The sequence below is a fragment of the Eublepharis macularius genome, chromosome 17 (assembly GCF_028583425.1).
Source record: "Eublepharis macularius isolate TG4126 chromosome 17, MPM_Emac_v1.0, whole genome shotgun sequence".
Lineage (NCBI taxonomy): Eukaryota > Metazoa > Chordata > Lepidosauria > Squamata > Eublepharidae > Eublepharis > Eublepharis macularius.
This window is the reverse complement of record NC_072806.1, coordinates 38,906,254-38,933,191: the sequence shown is the minus strand read 5'-3', so window position 1 is coordinate 38,933,191 and position 26,938 is coordinate 38,906,254. Positions and strand designations below refer to the sequence as shown.

General features: G+C 48.2%; 1 protein-coding gene across 2 annotated transcripts; it reads right to left on the bottom strand.

Annotated features, from left to right (window-relative positions):
- Positions 1 to 269: 269 nt before the first annotated feature.
- Positions 270 to 23,562, bottom strand: LGALS9 (galectin 9). 2 transcript variants are annotated; one of them, XM_055001401.1, is made up of 10 exons: positions 23,309 to 23,562; positions 18,711 to 18,799; positions 14,566 to 14,776; positions 13,313 to 13,432; positions 12,394 to 12,429; positions 11,276 to 11,311; positions 9,243 to 9,290; positions 6,277 to 6,365; positions 4,863 to 5,025; positions 270 to 2,141 (listed from the first exon to the last, which is right to left on the bottom strand). In XM_055001401.1, the coding sequence occupies exons 1-10, from the start codon at positions 23,336 to 23,338 to the stop codon at positions 1,995 to 1,997; spliced, it is 969 nt and encodes a 322-aa protein (XP_054857376.1). In that variant the 5' UTR covers positions 23,339 to 23,562; the 3' UTR covers positions 270 to 1,994. The 2 variants fall into 2 exon arrangements, with proteins under 2 accessions (XP_054857376.1, XP_054857377.1); XM_055001402.1 differs by having other exon boundaries at positions 9,243 to 9,287.
- Between the last annotated feature and the right edge of the window lie 3,376 nt (positions 23,563 to 26,938).

The following is a 26,938-nucleotide window of genomic DNA, read 5'->3' as shown; positions in this document are numbered from 1 at the left end:
AGGGCCCAGCAATTCTTGCTGTTTCCAGGGCCAGACAGCATTAGAGCGATCTTGGGGATCAGCAGGGGGCTATTCCATAGGTGCTGGGTGACTATGGGCCCTTGATAGCTACCCAAGATGCCAACCCCTGAAATCAGGTTAGGTGCTGCCACTGATACAGCCCTGTCCAAGTTTCCCATTGTCAGGAAAGGCAAAGAAAGGGCAGAACATCACTGGCTTAAGGATCTTCAACTTCCTCGTGAAGGCATACAGACACAGGCATCGGATGGTCATGATAAACTTGATTAGTTTATTTGGGGGTTATATCGCAGCAAGAAATAAAACAAGGCACACTTCCCCAGCTTTCTGACACCCTGGTGGAAGTACATAAGGCAGTTTTCAGATTACAAGTAAAAATGAACTAATTTTGACAACCAAATACTCTTAAGCAAGAAAGGTACTACGCATTCCAGCTTGGCCAGACTCTTTACATTCAACACACAGAGCAAATGCTTCAAAACAGTTCCTCTTCAACGGGTCTCTTCAGAAACGTCCCTGTTCAGTAGCATTCTTGTTAAGGCTTCTGTTTCTTAACCCACATTTCCACCATCTTACAGGCAGTTTTAGCAGCTTCTGTAAGCACAGCTAGAATAATCTTTCTTTGGCATTCAGCAAAGCCTCGTCAACTCAGCTGCAATCTCCAGAGTTTATAACAAGCAGGTTTCATGTGCTAATAGAAACTTTCAGCATCCTGCCTGTTTCTCAACAATCCAGTAGAGAAACTTGCAGTTTTAGATCAGACTGGTCAGAGGGTCTTTACTGTGCACTATTGGAGGGATATACGGCAAAGGGATATAAATCCAGATCCACAGTGCACAGCCAAGACCTCTAAAATCCAGGTATTGTAAGGTAAAGCTTGTCACCCAGTCAAATCCAGCTGAATCCTCTACTGAAACTTGCTAAGAACGGCTTTTTTTCAGGGGGAACGCGGGGGAACGGAGTTCCAGAACCTCTTGAAAATGGTCACATGGCTGGTGGCCCCGCCCCCTGATCTCCAGACAGAGGGGAGTTGAGATTGCCCTCCGCACCACGGCTCGGAGGGCAATCTCAACTCCCCTCTGTCTGGAGATCAGGAGGCGGGGCCACCAGCCATGTGACCATTTTCTCCGAGGGCAACCCCACTGAGTTCCACCACCTCTTTTCCCAGAAAAAAAGCCCTGGCAAAGAATATTTAGATTATCGCTTCCTATCCACGCAGCAGGTTGCCATTCAGGAATAAAATAACGGCTCTGAGTGTGTGTTCCCTGAAAGAAACCAGCTGTGCAAATGGCTCAGCCACAGATTAGTGGGGGACCAAACCCTGAAACAGATCCTGAAACACGGACTGAAAACAGCCCTGCCCAAAACTTCAACTGGAGGCTGATCTAAGCATTCAGGGGAAAATGCATGGATCTCCTGAGACAATAGGATTCCAAAATGCAGCGCTCTCTCTCCCACCCCAAAATTCTTGTCTTTGAAATGCTAGCAGATCAGGGGAATGCTGGCACAAATCTTGAAGCCATCTCTACGGCATTTTAGCATCTGCAGCTACGGAGTTCTGGATGCAGAGCGGAACATCAACATGCGATTTCCCCCCACCATGGGAATTCTAAGGAAGAAGAGCTGCCTGCATCCATTTTTCTGAATATATAGACTTGTTCTAACCTCAATGTGCTGTTTTCAAGCCACGTGCAGATACAATTCAGCCCACTCTGTGGCAGGGTCCAGAGAGATTAGGGCTGCTTTTCCTCCATAAGGGACTGTCATCCTAAAGTTATGTCCTGGGAGCAATTCAAAGCAGTTTCTTGGGACAGATGAAGCCCCATCTACAGTGAAACTTTGCAAAGAGCAGATCTCGTAGGTTGAAATTCTTGTTGAAAAGTGCAATACGAAGCATATCCCTTATATTTCACAGGGGGCAAATAACACCCTGCCCCTCCCTTGACATCAGATTCTGTTGAGGGAGAATTAATGCTTTAAGCCTGGACTCCACTCAGCAGTATATCACCCTCAATTTCCAGCTGGCCTATCTGCTGTAGGTTAGGAGCTCGGTGGTTATAATCAAACTGATGCTGTCCGTTCACAGCTACTCGAAAGCACTGCAGTTCACACAGGATCCAGATCTGAAAAGAAAAAAGGGAGGAGGGAAGAGAAGGATGGTGGTACAGATGCACTTAGGCTCTATCGGCTTTAGCTGCATGGTCACCCTTACCCTCTGCCTCAAATTGGAATCTGAGCTGGGAGTCACATTAAAAAATTGGCATTAAAAAACTACTGTCTACTGCTTATCTTAAAATATCAATTCCAATATAATAATGCTTAGCATTTATATAGTCCTTTCAGTATTCAAACCATTTCCCATTCATTATCCTGGTGTAAAGCTTACAACAGTCCTAAAGGGTAGACCGATATTACCATCCCTATGTTGAGGATGAAAGAGCTGAAGCTGAAAGGGACTCACCAAAGACATCCTGGTGAATTTGTATCAGAGGGCAGATTTGAATACAGGGCTTCTTGGACCATAGCTTGTGCTTTTTATCACTAGGCTATGCCCACTCCCATCAAGTCAGTCAGGTTCAATTCAGGCTTCACACCAAACTAGGGGTGTGTGATCCAGGTCTGGGAACCAGATAAAAAAGCTGAATTTTCACTGGCCCAGCTAAATCTAGATTTCCTAGATCAAATCAGAGAATCCTGGATCCAATCTGGGCCATGGATTGCGACCCCTGGATCAATATGGGTTAATCCAGGTAAGTTCAGGAAATGTGGCTTCAGCCTCCTGGCTTCAACCTCCACAGCTCTCTTCATCAGGTGTGCTTCTCGAAAGCTTGTGCTGCAATGAAGCTGGTTAGTCTTAAAGGTGCTCCTGGACTCTTCACTATTTTGCAACTACAGACTAACACGGCTGACTCTCCTGGCTGAGTGTTTCCCTGGCACTGCCCACAGTTTTGTCCAAGAGGAGAGGGGGGATTAGTGAGGGACTTGATTCTTCTTAAACACAATAGTTGATTCTTAAACACAGCAGAAACCCTTGGGTATACGGATTTCAGAATTAGGTAACTTTCTTCCAAACAACAAGGTTGAGTAAAAATATCCAACAACTAGAAAGGATCAACAAGGAAATTCAATCAGTCAAGACTGAAGTTGAAGGAGTAAAAAATAAACTCTTTTCCTGTAACTTGGTGCAAGACGATTTTAAAAGTTCTTTGGTTCCTGCAATACATGACCCTAAAGGAAATATATTGTTCTCTGATAAAGGTCATCCTTGCAGTATTCTTATGAAAGACCAAGGCTGATGCCATTTCATCCTCAAAGGACTCTTGTAAATCCAGTAAACATCTCCCCCAAACTACCCCTCCCCCTCACTTTCGTTCTGAGGCCAAGGGGCACCCACCTGATGCTAGTTGCTACAGCTGTGCTTCCTTGCCATTCCCTTATGGTTGGTGGTCCTGTGGCAGTGCTGAGTAGCTGCTTGGTTCCCTCGTCTTCTCCCACTGGCCCTGGCTTCACTTTGGCTTTTGGGGGGGGGGGGGAATTCCATGCCATTGGTTCTGTTGAGCTTTCTCTGGGTTGAGCTTGCATAGGGAGTGTGCCTCTGGCCAATGGCGGCCTTGCCCCTGTGTGTTTCTGCCTGGGAGCCAGCTTGGACCCTTTCCCAGCACAGAAAACAAGGCAGCAACTCGTTCAAGGGCCCGCCGAATCAGACCCTGGGGTCCAATCTTCCTGAAACTTGGGAGGAGGGTGTCTTTAGAGGACAGTCAGGAGTAGGTTCCCTGCAAGTTTGCTGGAGTTTGCTTAGAAAATGCCCCCCATCCCTCCCAATAGCCCCCAGAGAGTTTTCCTCATAGGGAATAATGGCTAGACAAATCCAGGATTCTCTAATCTTGCCAAACTAGATCAGAGAATCTTACCTGGATTTCGGGGATCCCAGATTTTTTGAGGATCCCTGAAACTTGGATCCAGATTAGCCAGAGTTTTGAGGGATGAACACCCTTAAACCAAACCAAGATTTGGGCTGAGCCATACTCTGGTTAAATGCTTCCAAACAGACAGCCAATCATGATTTTGAGCAGCAGTGTTTCTACTCAAAGCATAACAGGCAATGGAGGTGGAACAACCGCTGTAAATAAAAGTTGAAAATTCAGCCATCACACCAAAGCAAGGTTAGCCCAAGCAAAGGTTTGCAAACCTCTTCCCAGCTACAGTTTCTGATTCTGGTATGCAAGTTGATAGGTAACCAGAGTTTCCCAGTTTGGAGATCAATCCGAGCCAGTTTTTCAAGGCTACACTCATGCATGACTTTTAAAAGGGTTCCAGCCCTTCTACCACTATTGGTGTCCACTCAGGAAAAGGCAGCATGTTTTTGTGTGTAAGCTGAGGGCCAAGCTACAAGTGAGGAATTACACTTGCCTGGCAAGTGAACAGACTCACGGTGTATTCCTCCGTTCACTTGCCATTCACTTGCGCTCCACTTGATCAAGTCTGTTCACTTGCCAGGCAAGTGTAATTCCTCACTTGTAGCTTGGCTCTGAGTCGCTGAGGCTGGACCATGTGGAAAATTTCTGCTAACAGAAGGATGATCTCCTCTTTCTGCTGCAGACCTCCAACTTCCCCCCTTGTGATTATCCTGCTAGTTCCCTGGAGATTTACTGTAGGAGCCAAGCCTGTATGTAGTTAAGACTTAGCCACAGGGATAAACTACATTATCAAAAAAAAAAACCCCACATTAAGAAACCATGCACAAATGAAAACCTGGAAATGCAACCATGACGGGGTGCAGAGGGATATTTGCAATTTCCCAGCAGAATAAATAAAAGTATTACAAAAAGTGCTTCCCCACTCACAGTGAAGGTCTGCCCCAGGTGCAAAGGCATGCCACCCGGCAGGTGGCGCTCCTCCGGCCCCCAGTGACCGTTGAACTGGGAGTTCCGAACAATCGCCTTCTCGTTGAACCGGGGGTTGAGGTGGAACGCAATGTCTCGACCCACTTTCAGATTGATATGGAACCTGGATGTGTTATAAGGAGAGAGTTTCTGGTGGGGTGCGATGGGGTCCAAGAGAGGCTCTTTAAGAAGAGGGGGAAGAGAGAGGCTTTGGACACACAGCAACATTGCCACAAACCAGTCCTGCTCTCGCGGATCACGGAATGCACAGAGGGCCGTCAGGTTCCTTGGAAACAGCACTCCGTGCTTGAAAGCCTAACGCCAGGGAAATCAACGCTGAACACATCAGGCTACCGTAGGCCACGCCAGACCTGTCCAGGGCTACTCAGGTCAGTCGTGCCTACTCTGGCTGCCAGTGGCGCTCCAGGGCCCCCTGTGCTCCCCCTGGAAACTGTTGGGACAGTTGGGAAGGCAGGCGGCAGAGGGGTACTTCGCATGCGCACAACCAGCACGCACTCTCCTGCTTGATGACATCACTTCTGGTTGCATAGCATTTGGGGCCAGTTCTTAAAGAATTGGCCCTGGCACGGCACTGTTGCTTCTGGTATAACCAGAAGTGACATCATAATGGGAACACAGAAGCATGTGCACAGCCTTTTGCCCGGGTTGTCTGCCAATGGCAGACAATCTCTGGGCAGCTTGCCTCCCTCTGGCGACCACCAGTGACTGCTGGGCAGAGAGGCAAATTGGCAGGAGTTTGCCCACCACTGGCATTGCCCACCACCAGACAAGCCTAACTATACCAGAAGTCCTCCCAACCAGCAGCCCCCAACTCCTGCCACTGACGGGAAGGGCGGCAGGGGGAAAAGTCGCTACAGCAATTGCAGTTGCTCCAACAGCATGACAGCACTTCTGGTGCGAACCTGGAAGTGGTCAGCACGACAAGGTGATGCTTCAGGATTCCACCCAAAGTGACATCACACTGTTGGGGCAATGGCATTTTAAACGCCCCTGCCTACTCGAGCCTCCCGCCAATTGCCGGCACTGGGCTGGCAACCCTATTCCCAAGAGTGAACTTCGGTCTTCTGCCAACAAACTGGCAGTTCCATAGTTTATCATCTCAGTTTAGAAGGAAGGGGGGGGGGGAAACATCGTTTTGAATTTTATCCCATTTGAGATGTGGTGAAAAGCAAGAGGTTCCTCAGCCTCTTGCAGTTCCAGGAATCCTTCAAGAGCTGAGCGGCTCATGAGAGGAGACAGAAGGAAGCATGAAAACCTGAGGAATTCACACACTTGTTCTCATAAGCCGCAAGCCAGGGCTTGTTTGTTGGGTCTCAATGACGCCCCTTCCTTACGTGTTTGCTGGATGTTTTACCTGACAGCGCTAGGAGGCACAGCTCCTGATACTGTAATAGACTTGGATGGGAAAAGGCCTCCAAAGAGTGATGCTTGATAAGGCACAGACTGTGGAAAGAGAGAAAACAATTTTTGAAAACATAGGTCAGATCCGTTTTCCTTTCTGGTCACCATTGCCTGTGCCTTTTTATTCAGCTTCAGTTTCAAGGCCATCAGAAAATGCAATCAATCAACAAATCTGAGAAACGAATTACGTTTGCATAAATGTACATAGGAACATATGGAGAGCCCTGCTGGATCAGACCAAAGGTCCATCCAATCCAACGTTCTGTTCAGGAAGTGGCCACCCAGCTGCCCCAAGAAGTCCACAAGCAGAAGGGCGTCCCTGCAGCCACAACCTGCTCCTTGTGCTCCCCAGCAGCGTACGTAGTGGCACCCAGCCTCTAGTCCTGGAGGGAGCAGACAGCCATTACGATTAGTAACTATCGAGAGCTCCACCCTCCATGAATTTGTCTATTTCTCTTTCAAAATCTCAGAGTGCCATCACATCTAGAGTTCCACACGTTAACTGGGCACTGTTTGTCTTGAATCTCCTGCTCCTCAGCTTCAGGGATGACACCAGGTTCTATGTACTAGTTCTAGTACTATGAGGGACAAAGGCTGCTCCCTGTCCACCCTCTCTACACCACACATAATTTTATTGACCTCTTACCACGTCTTCCCTTACTCGCTTTTTTTCAAAAGCTGAACATCCCTAAACATTTTAACTGATGTATTGTCGAAGGCTTTCACGGCTGGAGAACAATGGTTGTTGTGGGTTTTCCGGGCTGTATTGCCGTGGTCTTGGCATTGTAGTTCCTGACGTTTCGCCAGCAGCTGTGGCTGGCATCTTCAGAGGTGTAGCACCAAAAGACAGAGATCTCTCAGTGTCACAGTGTGGAAAAGGTGTTGGCAGGTCATTTGTATCTACTCAGGAGGGGTGGGGTTGAGCTGAGTCATTCTGTAAGAGTTTCCCAGGGTGTGGAATACTAATGGCGGGAGGCTTCACTGTATCCTGAGGAGGTTCTTTTGCATATGGATTGGGGCTTGATGTGCTAATCTTCTCTGCAGGGCTATTGTCGGGTGTAGAGTGTTTTGTTAGCCTGGTGTTTTTCAGAACTGGGAACCATGCTCTGTTCATTCTTAAGGTTTCTTCTTTCCTGTTGAAGTTTTGCTTATGCTTGTGAATTTCAATGGCTTCCCTGTGCAGTCTGACAAAGTAGTTGGAAGTGTTGTCCAGTATTTTGGTGTCCTGGAATAAGATACTGTGCCCTGTTTGAGTTAGGCTATGTCCACACTGTGACACTGAGAGATCTCTGTCTTTTGGTGCTACACCTCTGAAGATGCCAGCCACAGCTGCTGGCGAAACGTCAGGAACTACAGCGCCAAGACCACGGCAATACAGCCCGGAAAACCCACAACAACCATTTTAACTGATCCTCATAGAGTAGCTGGCCTAGCCCCTGGCCCTTTTTTGGTCGCTCTTTTCTGCAGCTTTTCAAGATCTACAGGGCACTGTCACCTGAACTATACACAGTATTCCAAGTGTGGTCAACATACATTTGTGTAAGGGTGGCAACACAGCAGCAATTTTATTCTCTCTTGTGTAAGTGTGTGTTTGTTTTTGCTTGCCTCCTTTGGGCAAGCCTTTCTGTTTAAGAAGCCTTTTCCCTCTCCTATAGCTTCCTTCGCCCTGCTGGTCACCTCTTGGACTCTGTGCCACTTTTCCTGACCTGCGGCATTCATTCAAACTCAGCCTCTAGTACTGAAGGTTTGCGTAACTCCCAAGCCTCGTCAAGAGATTTGACCCTCTTGACTGTTCCTTTTAATTTCCTTTTAACCAGATTCCTCATTTTAAAGGTTTCCTCTCTTGAATTCAAATATGACTTTGTTGGAAGTCCCTGGCACTTTCCCAAACACAAATAAATTAAATCTGATGACACTGTGGTCACTGTTACCATCTGGTTCAACCACATCTACGCGTCGCACTCGGCCCTGGGCAGCGCCATGGAGAATTAAGTCCAGGGTCACGTCCCTCCTGGTTGGTTCTGTGACCATCTGTTCAAGGCACAGCCAATTAGAGTATTTAGAAATCTTACCCCTTTGGCATGACTTGATCACATATTTATTTAGATATATAAAAATATCCAGTTGCCAACTGTTACAACTCCTTCTGCAAGGGACGCCTTTCTGACTTCATTCTCTGTCTCAGGATCATCCTGAGCATTTTGGTCAGGGGGGTCAACTGTATGTCCCCAGAAGTGAATTACCTTTGGGCCGGTTATTTTCACCCACGCTGATTCTGGGGAGGAGTCTGCCTGGGACGTGTTTGACACAGATTGGTTCAAAGGAGGCATTCCCTCCTATGTTACAGTGACCAGAAAACCCTTCTAGAAGCCATCATGACAGCAGAGGCATTCCCTCCCACATGGGAATGGAGAATGCCTCTTCTAAAATGGTATGATCTAAAATGGCATGATAGGGAAATAAACGTCAGAAGCTATCTTTCCTGTAGAGGCATTCTCTCATGTGTGACAATGAAGAGGGAATGCCTCTCCTAAAATGGCTTTTTTTTATAAAAAGAAGAAGAAGAAGGCCTCACTTCAGAGGAGGCATTCTTTCCTGCCTGCCAAAAGGTAAAACCTCTTCTAAAACAGCAGGATCAAGAAAATAATCAGTTTACCAAACCAGAATTAATGTGAGAATCTGCCCATAGAACTGCCAAAATGACACCTCTGATATGGTCCCAAGTCCTACCATGAAATTTTCTAGAATCCTGCCATTCTGGCTATATTACTCAGCTCAGTTTTTCACTTTTAAGTGCCAGTGGTTATAAAACATTCACAGCAGTTCAAAATTCTCTTTGTCACCTTCGACCATTCCAAATGTATTCCCCACGTAGCCATCCCACACCATCACCCAGATATCACGAAGCAGTACACTTACGTAAGTTTGTGGCTGAAAATATGGCCCAGGCGGGAAAGCAGCACTCTGCTATTAATAGAAAAATGATCTTGATTTAAAAAAATTTTTTAAAAAAAACCTTTGCTACTTAACAGTATATTTAACAAAAGCCACACACTGTCCCCAAACCTGAAGAGTCCCTGTTTTCTTGAATTTGCAGCAAGCCCTTCTCAAATAGAAGCCAGTTTGGTGTAGCGGTTAAGAGCAGCGGGACTCTAATCTGGAGAGCTGGTTTGATTCCTCCACTTGTAGCCAGCTGGGTGGCCTTGGGTCAGTCATAGCCTCTAGGAGCTCTCTCAGGCCCACCCACCTCGCAGGGTGATTGTCATAAGGATAATAATAATCACACTTTGTAAACCGCTCTGAGTGGGCATTAAGTTGTCCTGAAGGGCAGTATAGAAATCAAATGATGTTGTTGTTGTTGTTGTTAAATACTAATATTGGTTGCTATACTTTGGCTTGGAGACAGACCACCATCTTTAAGAGACTTAAAAGTGGTTTGAGAGATTCTTTGTTTTCCACGATGCATGCATGTGGTTTCTTGGGTGCTATTTTTGCTTCTGTTCAAATAGGTCTAGTAGGTTTATGAAAAACTGCAAAGACATACAAAACTTGTTTGATCAGAGGAAAAGTAGGACAAGAGTGCACACCAGTATAACTAGTCAGTATAAGTAGTGATGCCCTTTTCAAACTTCCTCAGTTCTATGGAGGAGAAAATGAATACTTTGGAAGACAGAAATGAAATTCAAAATAATAATATTTGATTTATAAATCGCCTTCAGGATGACTTAACACCCACTCAGAGCGGTGCTATTAAAGTGTTGGGAAAGCCATAATGAAACTAATAAAATGAAATTCAGTGGAGGCAAATGCAAAGTTCTGCATCAAGGCAAAAAACAACCAAATGCACAGGCATAGGATGTGGGATACCGGGCTGAGTAGTAGGTGTCCATCAAAATATCTTTGGATTGCAGTAAGTTACAAGCTGAACATGAGCCAGCAGTGTGATGCAGCTGCAGAAAGGACTAATGTGATATCAGGTTGCAGTAGCAGAAGCCCTTATTCAAGAAATATATTCAACCAGGTATATGGGGTCTGCACTACCACCCATGGTATGCATGTTCCAAGGCTGAACATCCATATCTTGTGTTGGTCAGACAAAATGGTGACTACATATACCAGGATTGCATTCAGCACATTCTCACAGTATCACTTGAAAATCATTAGAAGTAATATTTTTCTATGCTAATGAGACTTCATTCAGAGAACTGTGTTCTATTTCTGGGTGCCACCTTTTAAGGAAGATGTAGACAAACTGGAACAGGTTTGGGGGAGGGGAACAAAGATGGTCTGGAGAAACAAATCTTACAAAAGTAGATTGAAGGAACTGGATATGCTTAGTTCTGGGAACAGAAGGCCACGGGATGATACTGGCATTCTTCATATACCAGAAGGGCTGTTCTGTGCTGCTCAGGGGCTCAAGGCTAGATCCAACAAACTTAAATTACAGGAGGGTAGATTTTGGTTGAACATAAGGAGACACTCCTTTACAGTAAAAGGGATTGGATATTGGAACCAACTACCTAGGGTAGAATCTCCCAAGCTGGAGGTCTTCACGCAGAGGCTGCATCAGGGAGGCTCCACCTTTGCACAGAGACGGAGGGTTGATGGCCTGCCTAGAAGGCCCCCTCCCACTCTAGGATTCTGCCTTTATGGCTGTCATGCCGCAGTCCTCTGAAAGGGATTCACAGGTACCAAAACACATGCCTACATTAAAATGGCAGCAGCTCATTTTCTGTCTTTGTCTGCATGGGCAAAGGAGAGAGGACACAATCATAGCCATGTTTGCGTCTTGCCTGGGGCGTCCCAATACCTAAAGCCAACCCAGCCTGACTCCCGGATATCTAGTCTCTCTAAACTTGTCCCTCCAGTGGGAGAAATAATCATTATACCCCAAGACAAAATGGAAAGGAAAAACAAGGATTTCCCATACATAAAAAACATCTGCAACTCACATTATAGAACAGTCCAGGCCCGAAAGCAGCATTCGTCTGAAAAGATGAAAGAAGCCGGCATCAACAAATACCACCACCTGAAAGCAGCCAGTAGATGGCAGTAGCGATAGATGAAAAGAAGAAGAATTCGTCCCTGTATATTAACCCCCATGATGCTGAGAAGATGCTGAGCACTTTTTTTGCACTCACAAAAACCAAAGTAATTTTGCTACTTCATACCTGTCAGTAGAGACAGAAAGTTGAAGAAGCTTTCAACTGGTGGCGCATTTCCTGCTCAAACTGTGATTCCTTTATTACAAAATCTTTGCAAGTTTAACTGTAGAATCCTAAGCAGAGTTACACCCTTCTAACCCCGCTGTCCATCATCTATCAGTGCTATTGGAGGATCCCAAGTTTCCTTTTAAGGAAGAGAGTTCTTGGGAGCCACTTCCTCTACATCATGATCAGTCTCTGATATATTCCCCTTTAGTCATCTTTTTTCCTAAAACGACCAACCCCAAATGCTGGCTTTTCCAAGGTGTTCCAGCCCCTTGCTCACTTGGCTGAGCACACAAAGCTGCCTTGTATGGAATCAGGACACTCGGCCGCCAAGGTCAGTAGTGCCTCCTCCTCTGAGGGGCGCTGGTTCCCCACGGTCTCAGGTTGGTAGTCTTTCATACCACCTTCTACTTGATCCTTCTAACTGGAAGCATTGAGAATTGAACTTGGGACGTTCTGTCTGCCAAGAAGATGTGATTCACCATCCCAACCCTTGTCCTCTTCTGTATCGCTTCCCGCTCTCCAATGTCTCTTCGGAGACAGCGTACCCAGAACGGTATGCACAGTGTTCCCCAAAGACCTATACTAGGGCCCTGCAATATTGGCTGTTGCCTTTTCATTATGACTGCATAATGAGTCAGTCCCACATCTCTATACATCTTTAACAAACATCTATATCATCTTTAACATGTTGAATATTACAATAATCTTATTAGCTTGCTCATTGCTCTTCCCATTTTACAGACAAGAACCTGAGGTTTGAAGAATGGAGATATTAACTTCTACAAGGGCACAAGACAGCCAATTCAAAGAGACAAGAAGGAAAGGTTAGCTGCGGGCGGGGGGGCAGATACCCTTACCATTGCTGCTGATCGAGCAGTCCAAATATCTGGAGCCTGAGTGAGATGAAATAAAAGTGTTAGGAATTTTAAAAATGTATACATATGAAATTAAAAGTATGCTTGGTCTTTAAGAGTGTGCCCCAAGAGTGCCACAGTTGGGAGGGGGTTGGTACAACCTTCTGGAGGTTTTCCCTGCTGGCACTATCATTTAAAAAAATACCTTTAAAAACATATACCACATTCTCCCTGCTCAGGAAATCTTGAAACTTAAATAAAACCAATCAAAAAAGTTGTGATGCCAAATACAAGAAACACATTGCTAGCATCACTGCAAAAAGGAGGCAGTTTGCATGCTTTGTGAGAAATTAACTGAGAAAAAACTTCCACACTTCCGCTGAAAACTCTCACAAAGTGGAGGCCACAGCCAAGAAGAACCGGGAATAAGCCTGCCTTTCTGGCTAACCAGAAACATCATCAGGGCCTTCAGAAAGGATCCAGGCTGGAGGGTGGGTTCATTTGGGGTGGGGGTGGGGGGGGTAACAGCTCATCCAGATTTTGGAGTATTCAGCAAACGTGTGTGTTTGTGCGTGTCTGTGTGTGCGTGCTGAAACTTCAACCAATCCACATTTAGGACCAGGCAGAGTTTTACGTAAATTAGAGTACTCTGCCAAACGTGATGAGGAGGATAAAAATTCATTCTTTAAAATCTTTTTTGAATGAGGATGGGGGTGGCCTTACAACTACATGCAAATCTGCAAGAACTTTTTCTCTGAATTGGATGGAGAACGAGTTTTTCCCTGGAACATGTCCAAATATGAAAACAATTCAACTACCAGGGAAATGAAGAGAGGGACGGAGTAATATTGAGGGAAGTCACCCCCCCCTCCCCACTGCACACCACCTTCCCGGTACAGCGGAGAGAAAATGTATTCCTTACTGTGGGGCCTTGGAAGCTAATGGAAGCCACCTCCAGATCCCCAGAGACTCCGATCGTGTCCACTCTGGAAATGGGGACCCTGTGCTTGAATTCCAGATAGTGCTTCCCATTCACAGCAACCTGGCACATACGGAAACGGAGGAGGGAAAGATGGCCGCTTTGTACACCCAATAAAAACAATTAACGGAACAAGCAGAGTACAACATCCTGCAAGTTCACAGGTGTTTTTGGGGGGGAAGCATAATTCCAGTGAGAAGATGGGATTTGCTGAGTTTTGCTCTCCTAGTTTTTCTTGGGAGTATCATCCCCACAAACTCATTCACCTTCTGCTGGACCCAGATGTCACTGGAGCAGCCACTGAAAACAGCAGTCCTGGGGGTCTCCCACACCCACCCCCTTCAGTAAAACGGAGCACAAATACACCATTGCAACTGTTTCCGCCACGTTGGGTATCCCTGTTATAGGGAGAAAGGAATAATGATGCAGATACTAAGAAAGGAAATGAGACGCAGAAAGACTTATAACTTAACATGGACAACTACAGCACCTGGCAACTGCTGTCCCCTCCCGCCCGGAGGATGCAGATGGGTGTAGGCAGTAAAGAGGGTGCTGCCAAATGGACATCCTCTTCCACATTCACACACACACACACACAAAGGACAAACATTCCACTCCCTCTCCCCACATGTATAAAGATGGCCCAGCGAATCTGGGTTTGGACTGCAGAGGCCCACCAAACTCACCAGCCATTCAACAGATGTTCAGACATCAGAGATATTTCTTCTCTTTCCTGTAGGATCCTAAAACACTTAGATCCAGGGGAAATGAAGGATTCCCAACCTCACTGTTGCCACACTCACCAGTCCACCGCCATACAAATGTCAGCCCTTCCAAAGATGAAAGGTCTTGCCCAGCTCTCAACCCATGACAGTCCCTTCAATTTTGTCCTCACAACAGCCCTGTAAGGCGGGTTAGACTGAGAGACAGTGACTGGCCCAAGGCTACCCAGCAAGCTTTGGGCTGAGTGGGGATTCGAACTTGGGCCTCCTGCTCCCAGTCCAACATCCTAATCATTATATCACATTGGTCCAGTCTGTGCCCAAATCACTCAAGCTGGCACCATCTGCTTACCCCTTGCCCCAGACCTTAAAAATCCTATCACTCTGCCTGGCACAACCCAAGTGAGCAACCGAGGCTACTCTGCTCATTTTTGGGAGAGGGAGAGACTCTCGACTGCATCCTCTCATTCCTACCATGAAGGAGCTGCTTTGGACAAGGAAGCGGATCTCAAATGGCCGGCCTTTGTGGAAGGGCATGGTGTACTGGCGTTCCTCATGTTGCCAAGACCCTCTTTCAAATGAGTTCCAAACCACGCAGTCCCCATCGTCAAATCGAGGGTTGAAATGGAAAGCAATGTCAGGCCGAGGCACTTGGGTAGAACCACACTGGAAGTCGACTTGGAATCTGCATAGGAGAACAAGAACAGCATTAAAACAGGTCAGTTCATACACTGAGGAGCGCGCAGGGTCAGGCGCAACGGTCACATGTGAGTTGCAGGCTCTCCTCAGTTCTCATGGTGGTGGTGCATGAGGAGTTCAGCCTTCCACAGGCACCATTTTCCTAACCTGCAGTGGTGCTGGGAGTACACTGTTTGGCCTGTTAGGGAAATTTATATGTGAAAAAGAGAGATCCTCATACATCTATGGCGTACATTCTGCAAACATAAGAGGAATTTGGGGCTGCCAGTGAAAATCTGTGGGCCACCCTCCAGGCTGAATCCAGGCCTGATTTAAATGCAATGCTGGCTGAAGTCAAAGCACAACCCAGTGGAACTCTGGACGCAAACACCAAGGACTGTTCAGCGCCCAACAAACCTTCCCAGCAACTCCGGCCATCAAGCCTCAGATGCCACGTATGTGCAGGGTGCTCCCAGAATGTGCTTCAGCCTCAGCTAACATCACATTTAAATCAGCACCAAATGAACAAACCATAGCATCATAGGGTTGGAAGGTACCTCCAGGGTCATCTAGTCCAACCCCCTGCACAGTGCAGGAAATTCTCAACCCCCCCCCCCCCACACACACACAATGACCCCTGCTCCTTGTCCAGAAGATGGCAAAATGCCGTCAGGATCTGTCGAAGGCTTTCACGGACGGAGAACGATGGTTGTTGTGGGTTTTCCGGGCTGTATTGCCGTGGTCTTGGCATTGTAGTTCCTGACGTTTCGCCAGCAACTGTGGCTGGCATCTTCAGAGGTGTAGCACCAAAAGACAGAGATCTCACCGAGAGAGATCTCTGAAGATGCCAGCCACAGCTGCTGGCGAAACGTCAGGAATTACAATGCCAAGAACACGGCAATACAGCCCGGAAAACCCACAACAACCGCCGTCAGGATCCTTAGCCAAACTAGCCTGGGGAAAATTGCTCTGGGGAGCAACAGAACTTGAATAGCACAGCGCACAGGCTCAAGGATTCATTTTTATTAATTGTTTAACAAGACTGCCTTGCTGTACAAAGGCTCCCAATGCAGAGTGCAAGGTCAAAACATCCTCCAGTGCTGCACTGGCAAGATAAAACAACCCCCCCAACCACTGCTGAAGCAGGAAATCAGCTAACAAATCAAACCAAATATGACAATATGCCACACCAATAATCACAGAATGGTGAAGGGACAGAAAACAAAACCAATAATCACCCACAAGACTGGATTTTTAAAATTTTTGCTTGCTGATGCTGATTACTGAAAAGAGCTTTCCATGGGGCTGCTCTTGGAGACTATTCAGCAGCTTCCATTGAAGCAAAATGCAGCCACAAGGTTGCTGTTTGGTGCTTCACTACTGGAATCGCTGCACTGGCTGCACTGCTTGCCTTCCAGTGCTGGTTCAAAGCGCTGAGCTGCAAAGGGCCATTTTAGTGGGGGCACCTTGAGTCCCGGGTTGCTTTCCCACTTGGCACCAGTATTGTTCAACTTTGCCTTGAAACTGATCTGTGTGTTTGTGAGTCTCTGCTTCCGCCCTCTTTTCTTGCCCATCACCTGTTTATTATGAAAGTTGTCAGTCTAGACTGATTTTACTCTTGTGCTGGCTTTTACAGGATATATTTATTTTCATTTATTTGGATATTTATATGCTGCTTTTCTCTGCAGTATGACTACCCGGTTGTATGCCATTAAAGGTACTTGATTGATTGATTGATTGATTGACTACCTGGTGTGCCCTTGCCATGCTGGGAAGGGGCAGCATGCCTGGGGCACCCTCTGGAACCAGCCAGCCACACCTTGTGCCCGTTGATGTCGGCTAAGCATCCTGTAGACATCCAACAGGATGCAAATGAAAGCAGCAGCGATGTCATGGCTCCAACCCCTCCCCCCACACATCCCATTTTGTTGTTTTTAACAGGTAGCCTGATGAAGGGCTCTGGAGAACTCAAAAGCTTACACACCGTTTGGTGTCCTTTTGGTTGGTCTTAATATAAGCTATTATGTGGCTCGTTTTTGGATTTTCCTAGTGTGCTAAATTCTATTCCCCCGCCAAAAAAGTCTTGTTTTCTGTTACTGAGCCCCCCCCCATTTCATTCAGCCTGTCTCCCTGGGTACAGCCTGGGTACAGCCTGATCAAGGCAGTATAGAGAGGGGCTTTCGACGCTATGGCCCCTTTGATACAACCCAGGATTGAATTGGCCTTTTTTGCCACCGCATCACACTGACTGCTCATATTTAGTTTACAGTCCACTCTTACCCCAAGATCCCTTTCACAAGATCTCTTTTTACTGCCCAGAAGTGTATCCCCCATCCAGTATTTGTGCTTCCCATTTTTGTGGCCCAAATGTAATACTGTGCACTTGTCTATTGGTCGATTGGTTAGAGATTTGGACTAAGACCTGGGAGACTCGGGTGTAAATCCCCACTTTGCTGTGAAAGCTTGTTGGACGACTCTCTCTTTCAACCTGAACTACCTCACAGGTCTGTCGTGAGGATAAATGGAGGGGAGGAGAATGATGTAAGCCACTTTGGGTCCCTGTTGTGGAAAAAGGTGAGGTATAAATGAAGTAAACAAATCATAAATCTGTCTATCTAGTGCTGCTCATATGGCTATTGTCTTAAGCAGAAAATAAATAATAAATGTTAGGGAATTTCTATGACCCCTATTCTAAAGGGCCTGTGTATGAGCATTTATTGGAGTTGACCTGTTGCACAGAAAGCAAAAGTGTTTTCTTGTCAGCAGAATCCTTCTTCCACTCTGATTAATGAGTGTTAGACTGCCCTGTTGCAAGGACAATATCTCTCTTGTTTTGACTTTGTACTCAAGGGTTTAGCTTGGATAAACACTCTCTCAGGAAGACACCACAGATTCTTGTGTGGCACCAGACATGTAGCATGTTTATATTACAGAGAGAGTTTACTATCTTGTCAGTCAGGCCTGTGTTGGTGCCATGTCTCCTGAAGAATTTGATTCTGAAGAATTGTTTGTATCTAGTTTTGTATAACAATTTTATCTCTTTTCTATAAACAATTAACTTTGGAGAGTATATAAGATTCTCTGCTATGGCTGATCTTTATGCATGTGTCGGAACATGGCACTGCGTCTGGGTTTCATTGTACATAAAGCTCATTAATTCTTTATGGATCACAGTTTTTTGGTGTCTTGATTAAATGTGGATGATGGCTATTGGGAAACATAATCTGAACACAGAGTACCTTTAAGACATTTTTCCTTAACAATAAATATAGCAGAAGATGGGGGGCAGATAAAAAGTAGGTGGGTGAGAAGGAGGGAAGGAAGCAGAGAAAGAGGATGACATGGGGCTGCTAGGAGGAGGAAAAGAAGGAATGATTTTTATTATTTCATTCCATTTTTAGCCTGCCCTCCCTGTGAATGGGGAAGGGGTGGGGAGGGGCTGCAGGAGAGAGTGAGGACCCTTGCTCATTTCCCAGCAGGTAACTGGGCAGGCGCTGCATCTAGCACTGTGCAAATGGGACCAGCCCAGTGGCCAACGCTGCTCGTCTTGGCCAGTCTTTTCCTGCGGATTGGCTGCTGGGGACAGAAAGAGGGAAAGCTGAAGCCAGGGGAGCAGTTAAAGGCAGGCTGGCTGGTAAGGGACAAAGGAGAAAGGGAAACAGGAAATAGTGGGGGAGGGGAAGTGAGATCCCCATACAAGTCCTTGCAGGTACCTGCTTGTAAATATCTAAAATATAAATAAATGTCGTATCTCCTCAGAAGCCATTTCCAGTGATGCATATTGGGATTGTTTATTCAGCGAGAAAAGGCACTTTGTGCATGTTCAGAAATGTGTCTGAAGTTACTCCATCACCTAGTTCCAAAACAGCCTTACTATTTTGAAAAATACATCCAAGTTCTGTGGTGAGAGGCATGCGCATGCACACACGCAGACTACCTACCTGGTGCAATTATGAAGAACACTTCCGGTGACTATCACCATCAGCCCATCTCGGAGGCCACCATATATGGGACCCGTAAATGGCAGGGACTAGTGGGGGGGGGGGGAGGAAAGGGAACAGAACGTTACACACTATGAATTAAATGCAGGCACATTCCCTCCACGCACCTCCTCACGATATTCATTCCATCGCCAAGTTGACTTTTCCACTCCTCTGCTTTAAAATGCCATAATAGGAGGAGGCGCAAGAACCACTGCAGCATATGGATACTGAAACCGGGTTTCTTCCTTGCAAGCTTTCACCAGGCTTCCCCATACATTTGAGAGAGACACCAGATATAAAACTAATGTTTTTTCAGTAGTTTATTTTGCAGAGCCCATATGGTACAGCAGTTAAGAGTGCCATACTAGGATCTGGGAAACCTGGGTTCAAATCTCCATTCTGCCACGGAAGGTTGCTGGGTGATCCTGGGCCAGTCACACTCTCTCTCAGCCTAACCTACCTCAGAAGGTTGTTGTGAGGACAAAATGGAGGAGAGGAGAATGATGTAAGCAGGGCTTTTTTTCTGCCGGAACGCTCCAGAACGGTGTTCCGGAAGTTCTTAAAGCTGCCCCCCTTCTGGCCATTTTGGGCCAAAACGGGTCCAAAATGGCCAGGGTTGGGCCCAATTCAGCTTGGAACAGACCTGCTGCCAGGCAGAGGAACACTCCCCCATCCAGCAGCAACCTGATCCTGGCCATTTCGGGCCCGAATTGGGCCCAAAACGGCTGAAAGGGGCCCAAAATGGCCAGGGTCAGGGCTGAAATGGCCAGGATTGGGCCTCTGCAGGGCAGAGGAACACTCCCCTGCTCAGCAGCGGCCCGATCCTGGCTGCTTTGGGCCCAAAATGGCCAAAAATGGGCCCAAAACAGCCAGGATTGGGCCCAAAATGTCCAGGATCAGGCTGCTGCCAGGTGGAGGAACACTCCCCTGTGCAGCAGTGGCCCAATCCTGGCCTTTTCAGGCCCTAATTGTGCCAAAACAAGCCCCAAATGGTCAGGATTGGGCCAGAAACAGCCAGGATTGGGCTGCTGCCAGGCAGAGGAATACTCCCCTGTCTGGCAGTGGAATACAATGCCACTCAGCCACAGCCCTTCCTCCAAAGTAACAGAGAATCACAGACTACTCAGGTCAGTCCTGCCTAATTGGAATGTTAGCAGCTCTCCAGGGTCCTGCGACAGGCAGATGCCTTGACCCTTTGAAATGGAGATGCTGGGGACTGAATGTGGGCCCATCTGCATGAAAGGCCGATGCGTTCCCACTGAGCCACAGCCAGGGCCAGATCTAGGGTTGCCAGCACCCTGGGCAACCCAAGTCCAGCTCCCTGCACGCGCATGCAGCACGCGCGAGCTCCTGGTGCTGCGTGATGACGTCATTTCTGTACATCATCACACAGGGCAGAACATGCCGTCAGCATGGCACGCCAGCTGCCCCAGCGCACAGTGCGCCATGGAGCTGACGGTGGCAGTGCGGGTGGCTAGGAGGCCACCCGTGCCATTTGCCTGCCCTGCTGAGGGGGCGGCCGGCTTGCCATGTGCTCCCTGTCCTGCAGGGCAGGTGAATGGCACGGGCGGCCTCCCCCCCCCTGCTCAGCTGCCCGCACTGCCGCCAGTGCGCTCCCGGTGGCTGGCAGCTGTGCCCGGCACCCCTTCTTTTGCAGTGCCGGGGGCAGACTCCCCCCTGCCCCCCTCCATTGATATGGCCCCTCTCCTTAACAAGGACACACGAAGCTTTATCTCACCCTTTCCCCAAGGATATCAGGGCAGTATATGTGTGTCCCCCCATTTACCCTCACAACAGCCCCGTGAGGTGCATTCGGCTGAGGGTGACTGATTCATCCAGCGAGCTTAATGATTGAGCTGGGATATGACCTGGATTCGAACCAAGATGTCTGCCATAGACCGACACTGCAAGCACTTCCCCACAAAGGCCTGTTCGGCCCCTTCGCAGTGAACATCATGTGGATCTACAAAGCCGCCCTATACCAAGTTAGACCACTGACTTTCCGCTCTGACTAGCAGTGGCTCTCCAGGGCCCCGGGCAGAGAAAGGCCTTTCCTAATGCCTGATGACTCTTTCGCGGCAGGCGGCAGGGATCCAACCTGGAACCGTCTGCATGCGACGCAGGCACACTTCCACCAAGCACACCGCGAAAGCTAAAAGGTGTGTGTGTGGGGAGTGGGGCTGGCTGGGTGGGTGGGTGGATGGAGGGGGTACGTTTAGCAAAAAAAGATACAATGGTGAGGAGGAGGAAGAGACACATGATACAAGTTCATAAAATTATACATAAAGTGAAGAAAAGCAGAGGAATTCTTTTCTCCTGCCCTAGAAATTCTAAAATTCGGGGGGAGGGGGCAAGATTTGGGCCAATATCACCTTAAAGACTAACTAGATTTCCAAGGTTGAGCTTTCAAGAGTCAAAGCAGGGGAGGATCTGGCCACTCTGTCCCACTTGGGGGTCGTCCAGGGCATCTGATTCACCATTGCAGGAACACAGGATGCTATACGAGACGGACCTTTGGTCTGATCCGGCAAGGAGTTCAGTGATCATTGGCACTGCTGCTGCCTGTTGTGTGTGTAAGGATCAATTCTGCATGTTGAAAATGGATTGTCCTTGGCTTTCTTTACAGAGTATGTGGTGAAATGAATGAAAATATTAATCTAGCTAATTACAGAATCACTGAATCACACTGAGTTGGAAGGGGCCTTACAGACCTTCTAGTCCAACCCCCTGCCCAGTGCAGGATCAGTCTAAAGCATCTCTGACAAATATTCATCCAGCCTCCTCTTGAAAACTGCCAGTGAGGGGGAGCTCACCACCTCCCTAGGCAGCTGATCCCACCTTTGAACTACTCTGACTGTGAAAAAGTTTTTCCTAATATCCAGCCGGTACCTTTGTGCATGTAGTTTTAGCCCATTGCTTCGCGTCCTACCCTCTGCTGCCAACTGGAACAGCTCCTTGCCCTCCTCCAAATGACAGCCTTTCAAACATTTAGAGAGAGCAATCATGTCCCCCCTCAATCTCCTCTTCTCCAAACTAAACATTTCCAAGGCCCTCAGCCTTTCCTCGTAGGGCTCAGTCTCCAGACCCCTGATCATTCTTGTCGCTCTCTTCTGCACCCTCTCAATTTTGTCCACATCCTTTTTGTAGTGTGGCCTCCAGAACTGCACACAGTACTCCAGGTTTGGCCTGACCAGGGCAGTAGAGAGAGAAATTATGATCTCCTGCGATTTTGATGCAATGGCCTTTTTGATACAACCCAAGACTGAGTTTGCCTTTTTTGCCACCGCATCACAGTGATTGCTCATATTTAGTTTACAGTCCACTCTCACCCCAAGATCTCTTTCGCATACACTACTACCCAGAAGTGCATCCCCCATCCTGTATTATTAACTAACTAATTAACTCAGAGTAGCTACCAATCTCTTCTGGTTGGCTCACTATTATTCATATAGGTTCTAATCCCCATAGGTAAAGGATTGATTGCCATTCCTAATTTCAGGCAGGCAGCTGTGTTAGTCTGCTGCAGCAGAATCCAGTGGTCCCGTCAGTGGTGCTGTAAGGATCCACAAAATTTGTTCCAGCACAAGCTTTCCTGAGTCAGAGCTGACTTTCTCAAACGCACGGGAGATCTGGCGGATCTGATGAAGCGACCCCTCACCCACAAATGCTTTTTCTGCAACAAATGTTGTACGTTTTTAAGGCGCAACCAGCCTCCTGACTTTACTACAACAAAACCAGAAACAAGTTTGAGATAGCCTGCTGCAGCTCAAACCAATGAGACTTTCCCTCCAAAGACCAGCGGTTAGGAGGACTGGAGGTAAATAATAGTATTTTAGTAAAAAAGAGCAAGAGTCCAGTAGCACCTAGAAGACTAACACAATTTGTGGTAGGGTAGGAGCTTTTGTGAGTCACAGCTCACTTCTTCAGATCAGATGGTATCTGAAGAAGTGAGCTGTGACTCGCAAAAGCTCCTACCGGTAGTCTTCTAGGTGCTACTGGACTCTTGCTCTTTTCCGCTGCTACAATCAGACAAACAGCTACCCAGCTCAATAGTATTTTAGTGTATTTTAGGACACGGAAGAGTTAAAGAGTTTCAAAGCGGCATTTCCCAACTCCGGACCCAGAAGTGAGTCGCACGAGCCCCGGCAGAGGGCACCAGGCTGCGGCTGCTTTTTCTTCGTTCCAGTCCATTTGGACTTGCGGGTCAGCATCCCTAAAAGGGTGGGAGTCACCGTTCAAAAGCCGTCTTGTGTACATTCTCCCCGAATCAGAACAGGCAACCACCCAACCAGCTGGGACGGAACTCGAACTCGCAGCTTGGGCGAGGTTTGCCCCCCCCCCGGCCTTCCCAGCCCACTCGGGGATGGAGCCGGTGAGAAGGGCCGAAGGGCGCTCCCCTCGCGGTCGCCAGGCTGGCGGGAGGCGTCCAGCCTCGCCCTTTCCCCCGCCAGGTCTCGCCCAGCTCTCCGCGCCCGCCGCGCTCGGGGCGGACCTGGCGGGGGGCTGCCGAGGGCGGCGCGCTGGGAGCGGAGCGGAGCGGAGCGGAGGGGACTCACCGGCTTGAAGAAGGGCCCTTGGAAAGCCATGGCCGGAGCCGGAGGGGCTCTCCGGAGGCGGCGCGGCGCTGCTCTGCTCCGCGGGCGCCGAGGCGGAGGGCTGCTCGGAAGCGAAAGCGCGGCGGGGAAGGCGGCGGGCGGGACCGAGGGAGGCGCCGCAGCCCGCCCCCGTGGGGAGAGGGGCCGGGCAGCGCTTCCCCGTGGGGGCCTTTCGGCGGGCCCGGCCGCGGCGCGTGGAAGCCGCTCCCTCTGCGCGCGCGGGGTAGCTCGGGGGGGGGGAGCGGAGAGCCGCGGGGCCCAGGCCGCCTCCCGCCCCTCGTGGCCGGCGCCGCCACTGCCAGCCCCCCCCCCCAGCCCCGGCGCGCCTTTTCCCTGTGGCCGCCCCGCCCGCGGGCCCGGCTCCCGGGGGGGGCGGGGGGCGCGCTGGCGGCGCTGCAGTCGGGCGCGGTTTCCACGCGGCGTGGCTGCCGCCGCTCTTTTTCATCCGTGTGCGTATTGCCACCATGTTGCGCTCCGCTCTGAGCCTGCTCTGCAGGGAGAGTGGACGAAACGTCCAGTACAATAAACCAATAAAATAAATGAGTTTCATCCACTCACCAATAAAATTTTATTTAAAAAAATAAAAATAAATAAATGAGTTTCAGTCGCTTGACCTTAGGACATGTATTTATGTCATTTATCGCCCGCCTTTCTCACTGTGCCTCGAGTGTGAGATCCGTACAGTTACTTCAGTTTCAGTTTCCCTTCGTTTTCCGAGCGCTTCTAGCTCGGAGCAAACAAACATTTGCAGAACTACAGGAGGGCAGGCTGCGGTCAAACCGCCAAGGAGCTTCCAGCAGGAGGCCGGCAGCGCCTGGAAGACCAACAAAGCGCCCTCCAGCGCAAGGCTGAGGCAGAGCTGAGCTGCGGGAGCGCGGCGGTTAAGTGGGTCAGCTGCGAGTCAGCCCTCTGCTGGTCCGAATCCCACTCCTGCCATGAGCCCAGCAGGTGGCCTTGGGCGAGCCCCTCCTCTCAGCCCAGCCCCCCAGCTGGATTGTGGGGATAATGATAACCCTAACTTGTTCACCGCTGTGGGTGAGGCACTAATCTGTCTAGGAGAGCGGTATATAATCATTATTGTTGTTATTACTGGAGCATACATCCAGAGCAGATATATTTATGCTTTAAAGCTGCAAGGAAGAGGAAGGGCAGAACGGGGTTGAAACGGGACGATGCTTCAATGTATGTATCTCCCTGTGCTTCACCACAACAGCTTCGCTCATCTGAACTGGTCCCTCTGCAGGTGCCACCCTGCCAATGGACAAAATCAACAGCTGCCCCACTGCCCACACATGCGCCTTCTCTGTGGTAGCCCCCACCTCATGGAATGGCCTGCCTGAAGACACGGGGGAAGCCCCCACTCTCTTGGCTTTCCCCAAACTATGCTAAATTGAATTACTCGGGAGGGTTTTTCACACAGGCAGGAGGGCTGTAGTGCGAGGACGTGGTTTAGAGAGGTGCTTTGGTAAAAGGACAGGGCAGTGGGCTATACTACTATGTACTGCCTCTTGCTGTGAGTTTCCTCCTAGTGGGTAGCTTGAGCTTTATTTCAGCAATGGTTCAGCTCTGTATTGGAGTTCTGCTGATTTTTAAAGTTTATGCTATCCAAGCCCTGTTGCAGTCTTTATTGAATGTCCTGGCCATTGATGTCCTGACACTAATCCACATTGAGTCTCATTGAGAAAGGCAGACTGTAAATTATATGAATAAATAAATAATTGGTTGCTGTATGTTTTTATTTTTCTCTCATTGCATTATATTTCTATTAATATAATGCCATTTATTGCGTTGTTCAACCTGTCGTATTTAATACTTGCACCTTGTTTCAGATTTCTGCTCTCCGAGTCCCATTACATTGGTGGTTAGATGTCTCCTCAACCCGTCAATTATACTGACTTACATTATGTAATCTGACTTGCATTGCAGTGAGAAAGGCAGGCATAAATGACATTTTTTAAAAAGGTATCTCTGGACAACAATATTTCAGTGCCATTGACCCCCCCCCTTGCTGCTACAAACTACCATGGAGGAGGATGAAACAGACGTTCTGAAGTGCTGTGACTGTTGTTTTGGTGCCCACTCCACTCCAAGGCAGAGAACATGTAGGAAAAATAGCAGAGTTGGTGCAAAGATTGCGCATTGGAAGGAATGAGAATAGACACACACTCCAGTGTAGCTCTGTAAGAATACTTTACTAGCGGATAAAAATAGGGTTACATTTGGAAAAAAATAATAAATTGCTAAGCTGACTACATCTTGCTAGAAAAGTAACTGAGAAAGCAAATGAGAGAACAAGTGAGAGACTTGGCATGGTATATAGCATTACTGACGTGCCCCCATGGGTCAGTAATGACTCGGTGCTTGCACAGGGGACTACCTTTTAATTGTCCCAATAAACAAGTTTCCCAATAGAAAATCCTAATTCTACTTCATTATGCTTAGAGATTCCCATTTCTATGGTGGGAATCCAACTTCGAAGCCTAAGTGGTTACATGCAAATAAGTTTACTAATTAAGTAACACAAACCGATTCACTCTTTCATGACTGAAATGCTAAAATCCCAACAGAACATGAGGCCCAACTGCACTTCCAATGGCTTGTCTTCAACCTGAGTTAGTGTGTTGTGCTAGACAGTCACATGGGCAGGAAATCTATGGAAAGAGGATTTGAATCCAGGTCTTCCCATGCTGGAAGAAAGGGGTCTGGGCTAGATCGGTAGCAGGGCTGTACCAAACAGATGCATCAAGAGACTTTGAGGAGCTTCAGGCAGACCCCGATGCTGTCCCCCTTCCTTTCTCCTGGGGATTCAGTTATATCACACCCATTGGGTCTCCCATTAGGATGGTGCACAGTTCTAGCTGCCATAGCTCAAAAAGTATATTGAAGAGCTAGAAAAAAGTGCAGAAGAGGACAGTATGCTCCTTTCATGTGAGGAAAGGCTCCAGATCTGGGACTTCTCAGTTCAGAAAAAAATGGCAGAGGACATAGCAGAAGTCTACAGCATGAGGTGGAGGAAGAGGGGGTCGAGAACCTTTTCTCCCAAAATATTAGCATTTAGGGGCACCCAACCATGTTGATGGGCAGTAGACTCAGGACGGACAAAAGGAAATGCCTTGGCTCCTATGCCCTGTTTATTGTTCCTTCAAGGCACCTGCTAGATCACTGGGTGAATCGGGACGCTGGAGTGGACGGACCGCAGCTCCGACCCAGCAGGGCTCTTCGGATGTTCTTTGTAGGCGCTGGCTCCCCCTTCCCTGCATTCTTGCCATTGGGGAGGCCATGATCCATGCACACATTTTGATGGCGATCAGCTGTGCTTCTTCCCTATTCGTTACCTGTTTTCTCAGCATGTTCAGGGATGATTGTGGGGGTGGGGGTGCAATTGCCTCCCCCCCCCCAGCACCTTTGGCTGCACACCGGCAAGAGCCAGTTCACACAACCATTGTGTTTATCAACTCTGGCTCTCTAATAATGGGTGGGTTGTGTGAAAACATTGCAGCAGGTCCCATTTCACATACAAAGCCTTAGTAGACTGTCATTCACGGTATCTAGTCGGTGGCTGGCTCAGCATCAGGGAATGGTTTTGTAGGA